Source organism: Agelaius phoeniceus, chromosome 6 (assembly GCF_051311805.1).
Source record: "Agelaius phoeniceus isolate bAgePho1 chromosome 6, bAgePho1.hap1, whole genome shotgun sequence".
Taxonomy (NCBI): Eukaryota; Metazoa; Chordata; class Aves; order Passeriformes; family Icteridae; genus Agelaius; species Agelaius phoeniceus.
Genome location: NC_135270.1, coordinates 14705275 through 14725267, shown reverse-complemented (window position 1 = coordinate 14725267; position 19993 = coordinate 14705275). Strand labels below are relative to the sequence as shown.

At 37.7% G+C, this 19993-nt stretch overlaps 1 protein-coding gene across 10 annotated transcripts in view; it reads left to right on the top strand.

Moving 5' to 3' along the window:
• PLEKHA7 (pleckstrin homology domain containing A7) overlaps window positions 1–19993 on the top strand; it is a 145820-nt gene that overhangs the window by 48281 nt on the left and 77546 nt on the right. For 2 of the 10 annotated variants that reach the window (XM_077179862.1, XM_077179860.1), the window contains exon 1: window positions 2113–2501. The exons of the other annotated variants lie outside the window; for them this stretch is intronic. In XM_077179862.1, coding sequence (XP_077035977.1) covers window positions 2431–2501 — 71 coding nt within the window. In that variant the 5' untranslated portion in view covers window positions 2113–2430. Of the gene's footprint in view, window positions 1–2112; window positions 2502–19993 lie in introns of those variants that run through there. 10 annotated transcript variants of the gene reach the window in all.

Genomic DNA, 19993 nt, shown 5'->3' with positions numbered 1-19993 from the left:
TTTTAGTTTCCAAACGACTGAAGTGGTATGATGCCTACCAATGAAGGGTTCTGCTTCTGTAAAGATCATCCTAAATACTGTTTTTGTCTGCCTATTGTCATCTCACTTATCCCCATCTTTAAATGCTGTGGAATGCTGTCCACCCATTTAAGAACTGCACTTTCCACCATATTTTAAAATTTAAATGGCTTTTATATTTAAATTGAAATTTCAGAGCAGTAATGCTTCTGTTGTGTTAGAGCTAGGAGCAGGAGACAAAAAAAAGCTCTATTCTGAATATTCCCACACATCTTTTCCCTCAAATGCTACAGCTGTTTTATCCCTTCATAAATCTTTAATCAGAGGATTTCAATACTTAATTACAAAAAAAAATTAACCTCACATCATTCCTTTGCTGTCAGGCAGTATTTTCCTTATTATGTGGATAAGCTAGGCATTAAGGGACTATGTGATTTTTGCAAAATGTCATGGCAAGCCATTGGCAACCTCTAAGGCTCCTAATTTATAAGCCTGTAATCTGCTGACTTGTCACTAACATTCTTTTTTCAGCTGGCAAATCCAATGGAAACATCCTAAATCCTGGTTGGGACTAGGGGGAGTTACTCTGAGATGGGAATTACTGCATAAATGTGCTAATGCTGCCATTATCAGTGTTGAGAAGACAACAAATAGAAGATGAGTAGATAGCAGAATAAAAGTGCAAGTGTTCCAGGGCTGTGCACACCTGGGGACTCCTCAGGGCCAGCCCCAGCAGGGCAGAGCAATCACTGGCACCTCCCTCAGCAGCTGTGGCCGTGGGGTGGCAGTTCCCAGGATTTATCCCAACGTCCCTGATTAGGCAAAGGGGACTTGGACAGGTTTAGTAGAGTTTTCTCTTCCTCTCACATGCACACAACTTTTTTTTGGTGTTTCCCAAGTAGTTTTTGAGAATCATGAGTTTTTGGACTGAGCGCTCCATACTAAAAGTGAGAGATGATGCTTTTTCAAGTTTGTAAAATTTCAGCATTATTTGTGCTTGAATTGCCTTTTCAAGCTTGCTCTTTGCAGCCAGGAGAGACAGAAAAATTTATGCTTCTTTGTTTCTCCAGACATATGAGTTGGGCAAATAAAAGAAAAAAACAACCCAAAACTTTTTTTGGGCAGACAGTGCTCTCTTTGTTTTCCTGGCACTTTTATAAGATTTAAGGAATTGGAGCCCTATGCAGTGACTTACATTTTTAAAATCAGACTTTAAAAGGTACCTAGGATAGTGACAAAGTTTGGTACCATTTTTCCTATGATGGTGATGTTGATTATAAACTTGGGATAAACCAGATTATTTTTTTTTCAAAAACCGAGGCAAAATAATATGAAAGTAAATAGTGTGTCATCGGGTAGAGATATTAATCTCAACATTTTAATGTTTTCCAGTGCAGCTAGCATAGGTAATGAAATAATTTAAAAAATCTCTTTTATTTAAAATTTGGCTTAAATTAAGGAAATCCATGTGTGAGGGCACTGTACACCTTCCTTAAGAGTAGTGTAGGTAGATAATCATTTAAGTCTATTTGACATTAGTCGTGCCACTGGGCAATACTGTGACTACTCACATGTCTTTTTCTCTCTTGAGGAAGGCATGCCCAAATAACTTTAATGTAACTTACCATTGTACTGAATATCAAAAGAAAGGTTGCTTTTGATATTTCTTTGATTTAAGCAATAGTAAAATACTGCAGGGAGGCATGCACATAATTTTATATCTCTATTCAGTAGCTTAAATAATGTGGTTTAAGATTCCATCTCCCTGCTTTTCCCATAGTTGGGGGTGTAGCATTAGAGGGGAAGCTCAGGATGGTTTTTCCTGCTGCTGTGGCGTGCGGTGCAGTCTGCTCCTGCCTATAAAACACTGGTGTGCAGTGTCATGTTTGCATGACGGTTTTGTCCCCAAGTCCAAGGTCACGGATCCGTGCGTTGGGAAGGCGATTCCTGCCGGGGGCTGTGAGGATGCTCCACCTGCAGCGTGGCTCCCGGCTCGCCGCTCGCTGCCCATGCCGGGGATTTGCGGCATTGGCAATAAGTTGTGCTGGCTGCTGGCTGCCTGCCAGAGCAGGGCTGTGCTCCAGCAGCGGGTCCCTGCCTGAAAGGCACCGCGCCGGCAGCAGGAATGCGGTGCGGGACCCGCGGGCTGCCCTTGCCTCGCTCAGACACTTGCGTGTTTATGATTTGGTAGTATGTGATGTCATGAGGGTGTTGGCTTTTAGGAATTTCACTACTGAGGAAGCAGTTTGAAATGCAGGCAGAATCCTCGAGACCTTCGAATGTGCGCTTGGTTTCTTTTTAGGTAGCTCTGAACAGAGGTACAGATGGATACGTGTGTACGTATTTTTATAATGTAAGGAATTAACATATGGAATATAGACGAGGTTTAAGTGGATACAATACCTGAAGGCAATGTCGAGCCAGTCTGGATTTTCAAACTCCCTTCCTCTACCAGGATATCCATTCTACCAGATGTCATGCAGGTACATCGTGTTTTAAGTTTTACCTTTAATGCAGTTGCATATAGAGCTGTAGCATGATGAGTGTGTTAACTGATTTTTTTTTTTTTCCCATTTCTTTGTTCTCAGAAAAAAATGATGAAATTGGAGAGTTAAACTGAAAATCATAAATACTATTTTAGAATGCTATGTGGCTGACCTTATAGTTAAGTTCACTTTTATTTAAAGCAAATATTTTTATTTCTAAACATGCTAAATATTTTCAGAGTTTTTCTAACTGGAAAAATGAAGTTGTAACCTTGGAGATTTTTTTAAAGTGAGTTACGTATTCAGATATGTCTATCATTTATTGGGAGCCAGATATCTATGGTGTTGAGAAAAGGAAATTATATAGATTTCTAAAACATGATTGATTTTAAGTCTTTTCATGTATAATTACATAAGGTAAATAAACAGAAGTACTTTCTGACACTTTGCTTTTAAGACAATTCACACAAAATGTGCACGCGTGAAAAGGTTATGAATGCCAGTGTTGTGGTAAAGCTAAATTGTAAAAGCTTCTTATTTTATCTTTTTGACTCAACAGTCCTGTTTTATTAATAATCCTTCTTCCTGAAAATGCTGTATAACAGTTTTCTAGTGAATGGGCTGGATCCTAACAATGAAATTACTCTTGCTGCTGTAGAAGACTGTAATATTGCATAATAATTAGAGGGAATGTGTTACAGTACTTCTGTGGCTGAAAGAGCTCAGGTTTCTGGCACACCTTAATACAGGAATGTAATCTCTCTTTATTGTGTCTAAATCTGAAGTCCCTGCAACAATAACAGAGGGAGGGGAAAATGGGAGTTAGGACAGGAGTTTTGTGCTATTACTCATCTTTCAGTAAGATGTATGAAGAGGAGGATACGAGAATAAGTCAGTTATTAACATACTCAGATCTGGAGAATGAATGTGCCAATCTCCATAAACTGCAGCATAGACAGTGGTTAGTTTGGTAAGGCTGCAGTGATGGTCACTTGTGAGTAGAAACAAGAGTGATTTTGCATAGAGTTGATTTAAACACTTTTTACTATGTTTCTTGAAATAAATTCACGTATTTGTACCTCTGTAGCACTACTGGGGCTGTCTGCTCGAGGGTACCAGATTTAGCCCTTGAGAGGTCAATCACAGTGACTCCTCATGGTTGTCCTTTGGCCTGACTTCAGTGGATGCTGAAATCTAGTAACATTTCTCTTTTTTGTCTGGACAATTTTTGTTATAAAAAGCATGAATAAGCTGGAAATGAGACAAGAGAAATTCAGTAAATGGCAGCTGATGTGAAAACCTTCTCTTCCCACCCATGTGTTAGGTGCTTAGTCAAAGTCACAGCTTTTCACTCCTGCTCCTTAAGATCAGAATGTCCAGAGCCACAACCCAACTTCCAAGTTTCCACAGTGACCTTCTGGACAAGAATGAAGGTCTCATGAGTGGGTTCCAAGTCCTCTGTTGTGAAAAGAGAGAGATTAAAGTTCCTGAACTTTTGGATCCCTGTTGCTTATCTGCATTTTGGTTCTAATTCTCTCTTTCTGTTTCTTACACGGGTTTAAATAGTTATTCAGCATTTCAATGAAGTCTGTGTTTAATACTTTTCAGATAAGATAATTAGTTTCTGTTATATGCAAGTGAGCTTATTAAGATCCTGGTTTATGGTTTATGTATGTAAAATTGGGCGGACTTACTTCCTTTAATGACTAAGTCATTCTGCCTTTGCAACTCTGTTTCAGTACCTAAGAAGAGAAATTCTTTACATTGTCTGCAACCACTGATAACTGTAGAATGTGAAATTAGTACTCCTGCAGTCCTTTTAGAGCTCATCCTCAGTGCAGAATTTTTCTTTCAGAATAGTAACTCACATCCATTTTTGCTTGTAATTTTGTTTGTAGTTTTGGGCAGTAATGTACCTTACAGAGACAGGGCTGAATTAGTCTTCACTCCGGTTGTCATACTCTGGTGAGTGAACTTATCCCAGTAAAACAAATAGGCAGTGGGACTACTGTTTATCATAATTGGTTTGTGGTCATGATTGGTTTGTGATCTCTAGTGGAAAGGTTAGTGTACATTATGCTAGACTTTGACTATGCTGTATTGACATTGTGCTAGACTTGACTGTGCTGTATTGACAGAGGCATTCAGTCCACTGTGGCTTGCTGTTGAGATGGCATAAAAGTCCTGAAGAGAGTTCTGGAAAAGCTCTCTCTTCAGGAAAGTTTTTTGCCATTTTTTTTGTAGACAGAACTAATTTTCCACAAATCAGAGTTGTCATTGGGATTGGTTAGTGTTCAGAACGGATTGTGCTTTCTGTTAGCCACAAAGAAGAATAGTTTTGGAATAATATTTTTGTAGAAACGTGGATGGAGTATTGCTGGTAGACGGTTCTGGAGGAATGCACAGTCAGTGTTTGTGGTTTTCTAAGATTGCTCAGGGCATTGTTTGTCTTGGAGATGACCAAGATGCTGTCTCCAAAATTGGGTCATTCAGGGTAGCATGGTGTCCTGGTTGGCTGTGGATTAAGGCATTGCATAAATCAGGAGTTCAGCTTGGGGACTGTGTTTTTTTGTGCTTTTTATTGCAATTTATTTTTGGTATCCATATAATGCAGAATTGGTGTTTCTTGCTTTTCCATATTTGAACAAAATTTAGAGATTAATATAATTTTTTGAGTGTGATAAAAACACCTCATTTTTTCTTTTATAAGGGTACAATAAAAGAGATCTGATTTAGATATTAGTTACAGAAAAGGCTCTGTCTGATTGAAAAACACTTGAAATAATTGATCATCTTTGTTCTGTTACTGATTTGGTATTTGATATAGAAATTCAAAGAAAATATGGTGATCTCTAATTCATCTGCTTCAAGATAGGTAGCAGCAACTGTAGAATTTGTTGTTAAAATTTAAATGGTAAATTTAGCCAAAGTAAGCCTGCAAGTAAACCTGTCATTACTCTGGCTAGTATGGCATCAGCCACAGAGCTTGCATTTTTTCACCTGCTTCATCATGTAATGTTGGGTTTTCTTTGTATATCATATGGTGTAGAAGGAAGTCTGTTCAAAAGTCTTTCAAAATAGTCTTACCACGTTTGATTTTCATAAACTTAATCAGTAGAGATTAAGAACAAAGGTTGCACTCATGTCTTTCTCCCAGTTGCCCTGGTATGGCAAGAGCTGTTCATTGTAAGAACATTTGCTATCTCTCATTGCTTTAGGCTGCTAGACAAGAGGAGTGGAGTCTTGTGAGTATTTCTTTGGCAAAGAGAAGACATCTGGTATCCTAGACGTGTTTCGTGGGGGAAGCTGAAGCTGTCAGCTCCACTGGGGTATCAGCAGGTTGTAGCCATTTTGGAAAACAGTTGTTGCTTTTGTTTGCCTCACAGGTGCACGTTCAGATTCAGTTTTGAATAGGAGTTACATCTCCTTCCTTCTTCACGTGGAGATGTGAGCTAATACAAGACCCAGCTGTGTCTCAGCTATGGCGCAATTGCTGGTGTTTTTGTGATGTGGTTGGAGTGTGCTGGTGGACTGTGATACCCTTCATAAGGAGATTCCCCTTTGTCCTAACTAAACTCAGAACCTTCTGCGTGCCTGTAACACTGGAATTCCTGCTTCCAGCACAGCCTATGGAAACCACACGTGCAACCAAAGTCTTGGAATGGCACATGCTGTTGTACCACTTCTGCCTGCTAATAAAGAAAAGGGGGAAAGCATACTTATCCAGTTGTTGATAGTGAAAACTTGTAATCTTGTGAATTCAAGATGAGTCAATTGCACCTGTGCAGTTGATTCTGAATGCAGTTAATGCAAATTCCATCCAGTCATAGCAATAGATTAAGTTAATATAACTGAAACTAAGCAACAACTGTGCAGGAAAGGGAAGAGATTTTGCTGCATTAAGCCACTGCTTTTCTTTTAAAGAGAGAGCCACTGCCCACTTCAAATGTTGCCTTTTGTTAGAATCCATTTTTTAATTAAAAAAAAAAGAAAGCTGCTGTATTTTAGACAGAGGAATAAATCTTGATTGCTTGCTTGTTGTGCAGTGTTAGAAGACAGTGAATGCTTGTAAAGAAACAAATTTATTCAGTTTTCTTTGTAGCATAATTTGATAAGTTTACCTAAATTAAAATCTCTTGAGAACTAATGTGCCCAGGCAAATAGTAATCAAGAATAACAATAATTATATTACAGCATTTGTTTGTTAGTGTTAAGGGAAGTCCTGGAGTCCTGGGTAGCTATTTAATATTGCTGTTCCGAATATTCAGCAGCAGGCATGTGTATGACAGGGATTTACAGTTGCATTTTTCTTGGAATAACTAAATCAGTTGAGCAAAACTTCCTGTATTTTATGTTCTTTGCTAGTTCAGAGCTGTTGCCTTTCCTCTGTAGGGAGGAGAATGGGGAAGGCAGAGTTTTTGACTAAATGGACAAAATATATGCAAGAGCATGGTGTACTGAATTCACCCTGGCCTTAGAAGCTGCTTCCCCATACAATTTGGTTTTTATATATGGCTACAACAAAATGTAGCTTTCATGTTAGGAGAGGGAGTTTGCTCTCTGGTTTTTAGAAAGATAATTCCTTCTTCAGGGCTTGGGAAGAACTACTAAAGAAAGCTGGTGCTGTAGGAATATATTAAGTTCAGGTTTAGGTAAGAGGGAATGATTAAAATCTGAAGAGGACAGTTTTACGTACTTTATCCTCTGCAATATTTAAAATATGGGCAGGCTATTTTTATATTAAAATGATTTAAACATTTTATATATATATAATTGCTTTATAGGCAAATGAAAAGATTGCTTTTAAGCAAAAGACCTTCTTTTTCTAAGGGGCCTCATGATTAGAATGTCAGCAGTTATTTGGGCTTGACAGAACAAACAACGCATAAAAAAGCTTCCCATCATAAAAAGTAACTCGTTAAGCAAGATTGGACTTGAAAAAAGAGTTCAGCTTGCAGGGAATAAATCTTAAGCACAAGGTGCTCTTTGAGAAGACAAAATGATAGGAAAACTGTTGAAGGTGAGGCAGGTTGCAAGGCCATCTCTAACTTCTGTCCAGAGGACAGAAGCATGAGGTGGTGGAGATGTTGATTAAGGTGTGGGCTGCTGTTGCGGCTCCTCGTGGCGCTGCACGTTCCTCCTTGGAGAGGTGGAGCTGGTAGGAATGCATCTCTTACGGAACGCCTCTGATACGGCAAACCTCTTTGCTCCTCCTGATCTCTTACTTCTTGCTTTCCTGCCGGTCCCCCTTTTTTCCTTGCTCTGTTTAGTCTCCTTTTATCCCTATTTTCCTTTTCTCCCCTATTTTGTCCCATCTTAATTAGAAATGTGAAGTCACCGTGTGCGAGTGACCAGGAGATGGACGCAATCCTGCCTGTGGCTCGCTGGTGACCTGCAGGACCAGCTGTGGAGCTGTGTGTGCTGATGCTGTCCTAGGTTAAACTGAGCTCTGTGAAACTGCTGGCAGGGATGCAGTGCTTGTTTCACCTCTGCTGAGCTCCTCTGGGTATTGCCTTGTTTAGGCATCTCTGTCACTTGGGGCTCCTCAGGTCTCTCTGTGCACGTTCCCAGTGTGGCTCGGGTTACACTTGCTGGGAAGGGTGTAATCAGATGAACGGGTGCTTGATTGCAACAATTCATTGTAAATCATTCTGCCAGGGAAGAGGAAACTCTGAGGAAAAATGTGAGCATTATGATAATGTTGTCTATTAAGTGTCCTTAAAAGGAGGCAAAATGAATAAACTGCATGTGGTGCAAAGCAGTAGCTCTGATGTGGACTGCTTACTTTTCTAATTAATTCTGACTGAAAGTTTGAATATTTCTTCTTGTTTACTTTGTGCTTTCAGGTATTTCAGGCTCTTATTCACAGAAATGTAATTGCAGTTCTTCTAATGACATTGATATTTGGGTGGCAGAACCAGTTACAGCAAGTTCTGCATGGCTTTTTTCTTAACTGCTGTTTTCTAACACATTATTCATTATGAAGAAAGGAAAAAGTCTAGTGCAACTAGAGATTCAGATGTAAAATGTTTTGTACTTTCATTATTCTGAGGACTTCAGCATGAAGTGGCAGTTTGTTCCTTTATTTTTGGAACATTATGCGTTATTTCTGTTGATTTAGGGGAATTTGACTGTGTTCTGAAACAACATTTTGTCTGTGTTGGTATAAATGTAGGCTGACTTGGTTTTGTGAATGATGATGGTTCTGAATTCTCTTTGGTTCTTTCTGTTACCATTTCTGCCTCAACAGACTAATCTACTTGCATCATTAAGCTAATGAATTATTATGGATCTTCATTTAGAAGTGTGCTTCCCAAAATTTCCACTCTGATTGATTCTCTTGGAGCTGAAGGTGCCTGGATACCTCTTTTTTAAAAATCCCTACAGGGATGTGTGTGGAGGTTTTCTGAGATTTACTTGGAGTGTTGAGAGGGTCCAGGTTAAGCAGTAAAACATAGGTCACAAAATCACCCTGTAGCACTATGAGTTTATGCTCTTAATAGAATGGTTTTGAAATTAAATATGGAAACTAAGTTTGAGTCTTAAAAATTGAGCCTATAGAGAAATACTGTTCTTTCCAGAACATGAAGGAAATTTTGGCTTGTGTTAGATCCTGCAGTTTAAATAATGGTCCTAGAAGTGGTCCTGGTTTGTGAAGCATTTCATTGATAATCTGAGAAATCTAAACTAGGAATTTATTACAATTTGGATTGGAGGAAGAAAATTGGAGTACTGGCAGAAAATTTGTGAAGCATAAATTTGCAAGTTTCTTCTTTATGCAAATTCAAAACTTATTAAACCATAAATGAGGGCATTGCAAAAGCTTAAAAGTTGTTTTTAAAACAATTAACTGTAGGAAAATTTAAACTAATGCTGTGATTTATGTTGATATTTGAATAAGTGTCTGCTAATATTTGAGGTATAACAAATTGTTAAATATAGATTGTATCTATTCAAATCAGATGTAGGTTATATTTAGTCTCACTTTTCATGCTGTTATTTTGGCAGGTGTGTGATTTATGACATTGCTAATCCAGTTTCATGCGTCCTGCAATTCATTTGAAGGACATCTTCCTGCAGAAAAGAAGAATAAATTTGAGCACTTAGTAAATGGATGCTTATATATTCCATTTTTAGACCTTTAGCAGAAAACCAGACTACTTTTTTCTCACATGCTGAGTGAGGAAAGCCATCTTAAATAAGACTCTTGCTTAAGCAGACTGTTGGTCCTGTTGACGTGGAAATGCCTCTGTGCTGCTGAGATGACTGCAATGCAGATAATGCTGATGGTGCTCGCCTTTTCAAAATTTACATCAGGTTTTCAGCTCCTGCAAGAGGTTTCATTCACTCATGGCTTTGGGTGAGGAATAATCATCTGCTGAAACAGACAATTACAGCGGAGAGGGCTGTAATGGCTGAGATTATGAGCTCATGTGGGGAGGGTGCCAGGGCACTACACTGGTGTGTCTGTCTGGGCTATGACCTGCCCCAAGTGAAAAATCTGATCCCATTGAGCACTTCCTCAGAAACTGAGACCTGTGTCGTTTTCAGACATTTTTGCATGTTATTCTCTTTCCTTGCAAGCTCTTGGGTGTTGTGCCCTTAAACTTGGCTTGCTGCGGCATTGCTGGCTCAGTTCTCTGTTCCCTGTGGCTCCTGCCTTCTCCTGCAGTGGGACAGCATCTCTGCTCTGTTCTTTCACTTTTCACATTTCAACTCTGCCTACACTTTGCTGCCCCTCTCTCTAAAGGGTTGAAGACCTGCCCATTTTCCCTTTGGCTTTGTAGAGCCTCCTGTTAAAGGCCTTGTCTCTCTGAAGGGCTGCTGCAATGTTCTTGGAGCTCTGTAGCACTTCCCCTCCTCTTCCCTGTTCCTATCTAAATAATCCACATTTTACCTGCTGCTTTAACTACATCATCCATTTGAAAAATCCGTTTCTTGGCTCTCCTGTTAAACTGCATCAAGTTCAAGCTTGTCTTTCTTGCTTTAAGACATGTCATTAGCTCTGTCCCCACTCTGGTTTTTTACAGGTTACTCCCTCTGCTTAAGCCTATTCAGAAGTGGATGTAATAAAAATTACTTGCTTTATGCTTGTGTGCTGTTTACCAGGTAAGATTTCTGGATTTGAAATACATCCTGGTGTATAGAATTCATAACTGTCGGTTATTCATTTATTACTGTTCTGAAAAATGTAATTGTCTGGTCTTTCCCAGCTTCTTTTGGCTTTTACTGTTTTCCATTCCTTCTTCCTGTCCCCTTTTAGGTAAAAGCTAGTGTTGTCCTTCATTTTCCTACAGCTGCTCTGTCTTTCCATTGCTCTTAAAAAACAAAACAGATTGCCTGAAGGGAAGAAGGGAAGTAAAAGAAAAACTTAGAGCATTACCCATAATTGTGGAGTCTTTTAATTGTACCTTTCTCTTCTGTTGGAGAAGGTGAGGTTTGAGGTGATTTAACAGGTCCAGAAATACTGTTCACAAGAGTTTCTCTGCTGTGACTGCAGTCAGCATGTGTGTATAGATCAGAAATATGTATTTGTATTACAAATCAACTGGATTTTACTTAGAATGATTTCATGTGTGTTCACCAGCTATTTCTGGTGTTTTAACTCCAGCTTTTCTGAGCTGTTCTGGATCCCTGAAGAGCAGTAGGAAGTGTTGGTATAGCTTTTGGATGGGGAAAGATACAGTAAATTTTTCATTCTGATTTTGGCTTTTCGTGTGGAAACCTTCAAGGCAGGTTTGTTTTCTCCCTGCACTGTATTACCATAGATGGATAAAATGCAGAATGTGGCCTGTGTCAACTTGTTATACTAAAATCTCAGTTCACAATTCAGAATTAAAGAAAAGCAGCATGGATCTATTAATGCCTACTAAGAGTCTTTCATGTTCCCTGGCAGAAGTGTTTTTCTTTTATGGATTTATTGCTGCTGTCTCCTGGGCTTACTTTATTTCCATGTGCTGAAAACATTAGGCAAATGTGCAGTGGATTTGGTAATGTAAACTTTTCTATTGCTTTGCACCATGGGTCTTGATTTCACTCCATTGTACTTGCTCTCTGTATTCTTTTCTGCCCACTCTCACCCTGCTGGGTCATGATGTGCTGTATTTCAGATGCTAAAAGCTCCTGAAGATAAGCCCCTTATTTTTAAGTACAAGCTGTTCTGTAAACCTCAATTGCTTAAATGTCATAATTTTGCATGTTTTAAAATCTAAATTTTCCCAACAATCAAGGCATTGAATATTTGTACTTTCGAAGTCTGCATAGTCTACTGCAGTGATTTGAAAGAAACTTCCTGTATACTTTATCAGTATTAATGTATATTAAAATAATATTCTAAAAGATTCTCTACTCTTTCTGGTTTCAGTTTAAACTTGAGTAAAGTGTGGTTTGTAGAAGTCCACAAACACACTCCCATCATCTTTGTTTTTTGTATTATGAATGAATTTTTAGAAATGGAAAGCCTTACAGGTAGAGAGTCACTGACAGCATTTATTCTTTTCTACTTGAGTACAAGATGTGTCAGGAACTGCAATAGGAGTTTGGACCAAAGTTCTTTGAAGCAATGCTGGTGCCTAATTAGTTCTGTTAAGCAGTTGTGTCCCAATATGTGAATCTATTCTCTGCTGTTATTTATAAACTCTTGCCTATTCCTTGGTTGCTTTTCCAGTTGTGAATATCCTCATGCTGCACATTTGTCCTGACAATTTATTCAGCTTCTCCTTGCATCACATATAACATAGTAAGCCCTGCTTGAGTGCTAGCCAGAACTTTATTGGTAGAGTGAGGATTGTTAATCTGCTGATTATGGTGAAGTGCACTGATTTGGAAGTGCAGATGTGTAAGTGTTGGGACATGTGTCTTGGATCAAAGCTGTGCATGTGTGTTTACTTCACAGAGCTCTGATGAAATACTGGCAGCCTTGACTGGAGCCCAGCCGGAGGCACCTTGTGTTGTGCAAGCAATTGTGGTTCAGGTTTAGAAGTGTAGTTCAGATGGTTGAATCGGTTCTTTCAAAGAAAGAAACCCTTCTTGGATGGTGGGAAGAAAAACTGCTGTAGACCAGGATTGATAAACTCCAATGGCAGGAACTGGTTGGAATGTAAGAGTTGCTTTGACAAGGCTCCTATGCTGCTGTCAACTTCCTTACTCATGACAATATTTATTTACCTTTAAAGCTTCAAATTAAGAGCCATGCCAACCCCATGGTACTCAGTACTAAGGCCATCTTTTTGAGCTCAAAACTTCATTGGTTTTTAAATGGCATCTCTGGCTTTCTTTCAGCTGCTGATTTATTCTGGATTCAAAGTTGTTACGGTTGGGCTTGGGTCACGATGTTCTGAGTTGCACATGTTGCTGTTTTCTGTGGGGAGTTCTCACACAGAAACTGAGGAAGTTTTCTTTGGTGATTGCCAGCACAGAAAGCAGAAGTGGGAGGTAGCAGAGGTGACTTCTCAATATTCTTATCAGACAATGGGTGACAGAGGTGACTTCTCAATATTCCTATCAGACAATGGGAAAGCAGCTGCATGCACATCAATTAACATTTTCACAAAACCCCCTATAGTTCTACTACCTTGATCAGATGAGATTGGTAATTTGGAGGTTGCCTAAGCAGATGTCTTTCTTGCATTCTTCTGGAAAAATGCTGCCAAAGTAATGAGATCAGCCGCAGTCATGCAAATGGTGCTTGAAGAGATGAAGATTGTTTCCCTGTATCCTGACTATATGCACCATCTAGCTTGGTCTTCTGCTGCCCTTCTTTGATTTATTCTGTTTATTATGATGGGTTCTTGTTTGTTTGTTTGTTTGTTTTTAGATGAAAACGATAATAATTTAGCCTTATATTTGTAGTGTACAACACTCTTGTGTTTTGAAAAGTACCAGTGCCTTGCAGTGTGTTTCAAAAAATGTTGTCTGTTTGCTGCCTGTTTGGATCACTGTGTTTTGGTGCTTGCATGAAATTACACAGGAATCTAATCTGATGGGTGCACGGTCACTGAGTAATCACTAGGAATGCTCTTGTAAGAGTATCTCTGGATTAATTCTTTGAGGATTTCTTTTGTTGCTTGATTAGTGAAGAGAAAAAGATTTTAAACTCTGGTTGTAGTGCCAAAGGACACTTACATGAGAGGGACAGCTGGTATGGGTGTGGACTGGTATGGACAACTGGGTATAGCTTTGAGGCAAATAATTTTGTGGTGTAAACAAAGGAGAACTTTTTCTCTAAATATTAAAATTTCTAAGTATACAGCAGAGTATAAAATGTGCATTTTTTTCTATTTCCTACTTTGGAAGCGGTGGTTATAGTTCTAACTTGGAACTTGCTTTCCCTAAAGTTAAACCGCATGCTTAAATTTTGCATCCTTAAAAATATGATGATCATAATTGCTCCTAAAATGTTACTTGCCTTTTATAACATGTACCCTGATGTTTGTGATTTTGGAAGTTCTTTAAGATCCTTCAGGAAAATGAGCTAATGGTTGAAATAATTCCAGTAGCTTGATTAATATGATTAATGCTATAGGTGTCTGGAATCTGTTGCTTCTCCTTTCTGCTAGTAAAACTAGTGCTTTTCTTTCTGGTCAACAGAAGTTAAATGCTTCTGTGCATAGAACAAACCAAAGCATTGACAGTATTTGAGAAATTGCCAAATATGAGGGCTTTATAGTCCAACAGATAAAATTGGGATTGGTTTATTGGCTCCTCTTGTTTTAGTTTAATGAGTTCATGTTGGTAGTTGATATTGGCTTCCATCACTTCATAATTTTATCGATAAATTAAAAAATATAAGGAAACCAACATAAAAGTGTTGTAGAGCACAAATGTAATTAGTTATTGCTAATAGATGAAGTCTCTTTCCCAGAACAGAGGAAAGCCAAAGACTGCAGAAACAGAATTGTTCTTCTTTTCCCTTTTATGTATTATGTTGATGGGATATGATGGAGGCGCAAGTCAGAGTGCTAAAGATAGCCAGGAAGATGTTTGGAGTGATTTAAGGTAATAATTGGGTAGTTGGCAGCATGCAAGTTTATTCCTTTATTTTAGATTTGACTTTCAGGGATGCTTCATCTTCAGTTAAGGCTATAGTAAATTACTAAGGAGCTAAGATCACTTCTTTCTCACCCCGCTTGTGATACTGGTTAAGCTTTAACATAGGATCAAATTTTACTGGGTAAAGGAAAGTACAAAATGAGAGTGTGTGTATAAAACTTGTTATTTTTACTGTTGTTTTAGTGGTTATTTCTAAAGGTATTACTCTAAAACCACTGTCACACTGTGGATCGTTCATCTTGAATTCTGATCTTTTTTTTCTTTGCTGCACTAGAAAATCTTATCCATTGTTGAAGTGAAATTCACTGCATCTTATCTTAGCAGATGAAATGTATTGTAGCACAAATAACTTGCACATCTCTGTTCCTTCCTAATAAGGACAGCTATGAGTGATCAGCTCTAAGACAAATAGCTGAGTCTGACACTTGTTAAAAAGGCTTGGATTTTTCAGTTGATACTGGCAGTTGCTATCAATTGAGGCTTTTGAAGGATTGAATACCTTAATATTTCATAAAAACTTCTATTCAGGCACTATGTTAGTGGTTTGCTGTCTTGATCCAACCCAGTCTGGATTCAAGGTATTGATGTAAATAATTCCAAGAGTTCCACTGAGTTGTTTGGTTCCTGTAGGAAATTTGACGGAAATCAGTGTTGGTTATAAAGCCTCTACTGGTTTTAATGATTAACTTCTATAGTGTGATAACTTAAAGTAAATGCAGGTTATTAAGGATATCGATTTTTATTTAGTTGATTTTTCTAATCAGTACACATGCCAGAATTTTTTTTGGTGCTGATTTAGAACATTCTGCCTGTAGAACTTGCGGGGTTGTGTGAATAAGCCTGCTGTTGTTAAATGTTGCATTTTAGAAAGGCAGTCATCACTTTTACTTGATCATGGTTTGGACCAATATGCAGAAATAAAGGGCTTTGACTCCCTACCACTTCTTGCCCTTGGAATAATAAGTAATTCAACACTAACTCTTCATAGAAGGCTACTTCTTTTTGGTAGAAAAATATGTATGTATTTTTGAAGAATAGCTGACTTTTTGTGCTTTTCTGCTTCATTTAGTGCCTTGATGAGTTCTGGATGATAATAAAATGATGCCCTTGACTTGGAAAAAGTAATGAGCCAAATAATTGAACTACATAGGGAGTTAAATAGTAAGATGAGAAATTTTTTATGTACTGCATCTAACAGCCATGTACTTTTGAACATGTACTGTTCCTTTTTTGCCATCTGTGTTCTTTTTAATGACTTCATGGTTTAAATCACTTCCTGTGAAAAAGTTATTTCTAGACATTTTGGAGGCTTCTGCAATGTTTGTGAAGTACTTGGCTTCAGTTCCGTGCTGTCGGTACTATTTGTGGTATTAGTGAAGCTGTTTGCTTCAGACATGAATTCCTCAAATACTCCATTTTATGCATCCTCCCAAGATTTCCAATTTCCTGCAATGTTGTTTACTTTCAAGAGATCAGTAGTGAAATCATGATTCTCCATGTAACGCTGCCTTCTCACTCATGTCAGGATCTTACTGATCAATAAATGTTACTCTTTCTCATTTTATCAAACATGTTTTTGTTCTCCCCATTGAGCATGAAACTTGTAGGAATTTATGCTTTCCAAGTGTCCTCCTTGAATATTTGTTTTGGAAATCTTTCATTCAAAGATTTTTCCTAGGTTGAATCCATTGTTCATAAAGGACGTGCTGAAGTATCAGAATATTTGCTTTGTTCCTATGTGCGGTTTGGTTTTTTTTTCCCCTTGTGGTGTGAACAAATGTCCTTAACATCAAAAGAAAATGGGATTTTTTCTTTTCCGTGCAATATATGTTCCCAATTCATTGATATTGTCTGAAACATGTATAAATACTAGTTTTCTCATCATTTTGCATCTTTGTCTTAATTAGTATATTCTTGCATTATAGGACTTTTTTTTTTAAAGTTTCCTGAGAGGATGTCATGGTAGATATAGGCCAAGAAGTAGAGTTTTTTATTTGTTGTGTGATCTAACCTGATCTTCAGTAATCCCATGCTAACTCATCTCACAAGGATGCTCTTTTGATAGAAAAATGTTATCTCCTGAGAATAGTCAACTCCACTTCTTGTCCTTTGCTACTTGATTGATGTTCAGAATTTGCTATAAATATTATTGTCTGATGGTAGGCCATAGGACAGCTACAAATAACAGCAAATTATGAGATTACCAAGGTGTACCCATTTGTGAGCTTGTTGGAGAAAAACATGGCTATGTGGTTGTGTAAATAACTGCTGGAGTTTGTACCTTGTAGTAGCTTGAAGAAGAATTAACACCAAGTGTTCTGCTTTTTATCCCCTTGTGTATTTTTAGCAGGGAACTGAAAATATTTTCTAATCCCCAGAATTGTTTATGCATGCTGTGAGCAATGAATAGTCCTGTCAAGGTAGAGAATTATGTTTAAGAGTCTGCAGGATTCAGAGCATGATGGCTTTTAATTAATTTTTTTAAACAGCATCTAACCCATTATATTTTTAAAAGCTCACAGCTGCATTTATAATTGTCTTTTTTTTTTCCTTCCCCAAGACTAGAAAAGACAAGATGTCTTGCCCTCAGCTTTACCTCCACTCCTTTGCAGGTAACCAACCAATCTGTGGGGGTATTGGCTTGGGCAATCAGTCCTTGATAAACATTTGAGATTTCCTGCTGAGGTGAATTAAAAAACTCAGCCTGCATTGACATTAAAAATATTCTGCCAGCCATCCTAAAAATCATATTTACTAAAGTATTTGATAAATACCAAGTGTGAAATCTGAACGTGAGGAAATTAATACAAAGAGCAGAATGTTCAAGGGGGGGAAAAATAATCTAATTCTTGCCATTTTAAATTGGTAGTTCAATTTTTTATTTTAGAAAGTAGAATTTAGTTTCACTCAAACTGTCAACGGAATGAATTTCAGTAATTAAAACTCCTATTGTCTTCTCCAGGCATGAAAAGGTTTTTGTTCTTGTCATGGTGACATTTGAGTGGCAAGTTGAAAGTGAGTAATTGCTACTGAGAGCTCCATTATGAACATTTGCAGTATTTCAGAAAGGATTTCAGGAAAAAATAGGATTTCTTTACCAGGTTTTCAAAACATGTATGCTGGACATTTACACAGCAAGGGAAATTCTGCATTCTTGCTTTTACAGTCTCCACAGTGCTTTTACCCCTGTAAATTTCATGATTTTAAAGATGATGAGGGAAGTGAGATTTACAAAGTACAATTATGTTTGTAAGTTGTGATTACATCAGGTAGGGCAGCACTGAGGTTTGTGTTTGTCTCAAAACTCTGCATTCAACAATAATCCAGTCACACACATCCTCCTTGCCACACACCTGGTTTTCTTCAAATATGAGACACTTTCTTTAAGCTCTGAGAGTTGCTTTGGGGGAAATATTTTAATTCCCAATGGTCATTGTTATGCATTCACCTGGCTGCCTGAGTTCATATTCTTCTTGCTATTGGTAAACAAGAATTAATTTATAGTAGCTTACTGATCTATCAGCTTCCTGATAATCAGCTGAATTGAAGGTTTCTCCTGGATTTCAGCTGGTGCAATTTAACACCTTCAGTACCTTTATTACATGGAGGACATTTAATCAAAACCTACATACTGCTACTACATGTGTAAAAGATCAACTTTGTGCATTTTGAGAACTTTAATCTTTAGGAAATCTATGTGACTTCAGAAGCATCTAGAGCCTCAAGGTGAAAACCTCAAGCATGCATGTGTGCTCATACATGTGCATATCTTACATGTATGTTTCTTTTTACATGTGTATCTACAAAAGTACAAGAAAATGTACCTGTAAACATATTTGGGGGTGTGGGGGGGTGGAATGTTAATTTTTGGGTTGGGCCACATAGTAGTTCAGGAAGACTTTTCAGACTGCCACTGAAATAGTTGATGAACTGAAGGACTGCTGTGTTTGTGGAGGAAAATTCCATTGGAACTATGCAATGAAGTCTTCTCCATAATTGTGCATTTGACTAAATTTGTCAAATTTTTCTCAGAGATGCTGAAATATCTTTGATCTGAACTGTCATTCTGTGCTTCGTAAACCCTGACAGGATTTGGTTTCATTTGCTAAGGAATAAGTGAACTGAGAATATTCAAAGCCTTTTTTTCTGTTTGCTTCTGATTCATGACTTTATGAGCTCAGCGATTCAGAACATGTTCTTACATGAAAAACACTGTTTAAACATGAGGTTAAATACATTGCATTAAGAGCACTCAAGTGTATTTTTTACTGCATGCAAGCTTTAGGTATCATTGTTTTCTATATTTTTTTTCAGTAGACTTACACTTTACAAGGTTACCACTCTCTGTTTTAGCTCTTCCTGGAGGTAATGATTTTTAAGCTCTTTTTGCAAAACATGGCACATAAGAATTGTTCACAGACTGGCACAAGGTGTCCTGCTTGGTGTCCATTGATCTTAATTCTGCAAACAGTGAGAAATGTGAGTTGTCCCATTTGAAGTGTTTGAACTAAGCATGTTGTAAGTAAATTAACAGATTACAACTGCAATCAGTTTTTCTGTTGTAGTAGGTAGCTGCCATCTCAGATTTTTCAGGTTTCATTTGTATGGATTTATTTTGGTCCATGAAGTAATTCAAATATTACCAAGGCAGTAATTTAGACTTTTAGGTGATACCACTAATATGTCTCAACTATGCAAAGGGTATTATTATTCTTCACTATTGTAAAAGTTCTTGCTGTTCTTTGGAAATTGTAGCTTCTGTCACTGCAGAAATTTTTCCCTTCCTAATCAAGATTATACATTTTCTAGTTAATTATTGAAACAATATTTAATTTGCTTTAAACTGCTTTCTGTTTTAAACTGTAGTGTGCTTTTTTTCCTTAATAGTAAAAATACCTCTGATACTACAGTCATATTGACCATTATAATTACTTTCCTTTAAGGGAGTTCTTAGTGTGATGAGTTCATTTCTAGGCATTTTCATTCAAATAACATAGAAAGTACTGGTTCAGAAAATGCAATAGCTGTTTCTGTTCTTGTATACGAGGGAAGAATGCACACAGAAGTTGGGCATTTAAAGAAAAATAAATGGAAGAATTTCAAAATAGTTTTTTTAAACCTGATGGGTATAGGCAATATGAAGCAAAACTGTTTTGTGATCCACTAAGCAAAAAATGTGATCTCTGCATTTGTGTAAAATAACCAAAATTCCATTTTCACACTGGAAAAATCATAGCAAGGGCCTATAACTCGTGCTTCATTCCTTAGTCCTCTGCAAGAACTCTGCTTCTTGCCAGTGAAAATAATGTGATTAGACTTTTAACTACAAAAATATTTGATGGACAAAAGCACGTGCAAGTCACAAAAATTTGGCATTTTACAAGTTCTGCCTTAATCTGTACTTTGTTACCTGCTTTGTAGTAATTCTTAGTTTATGG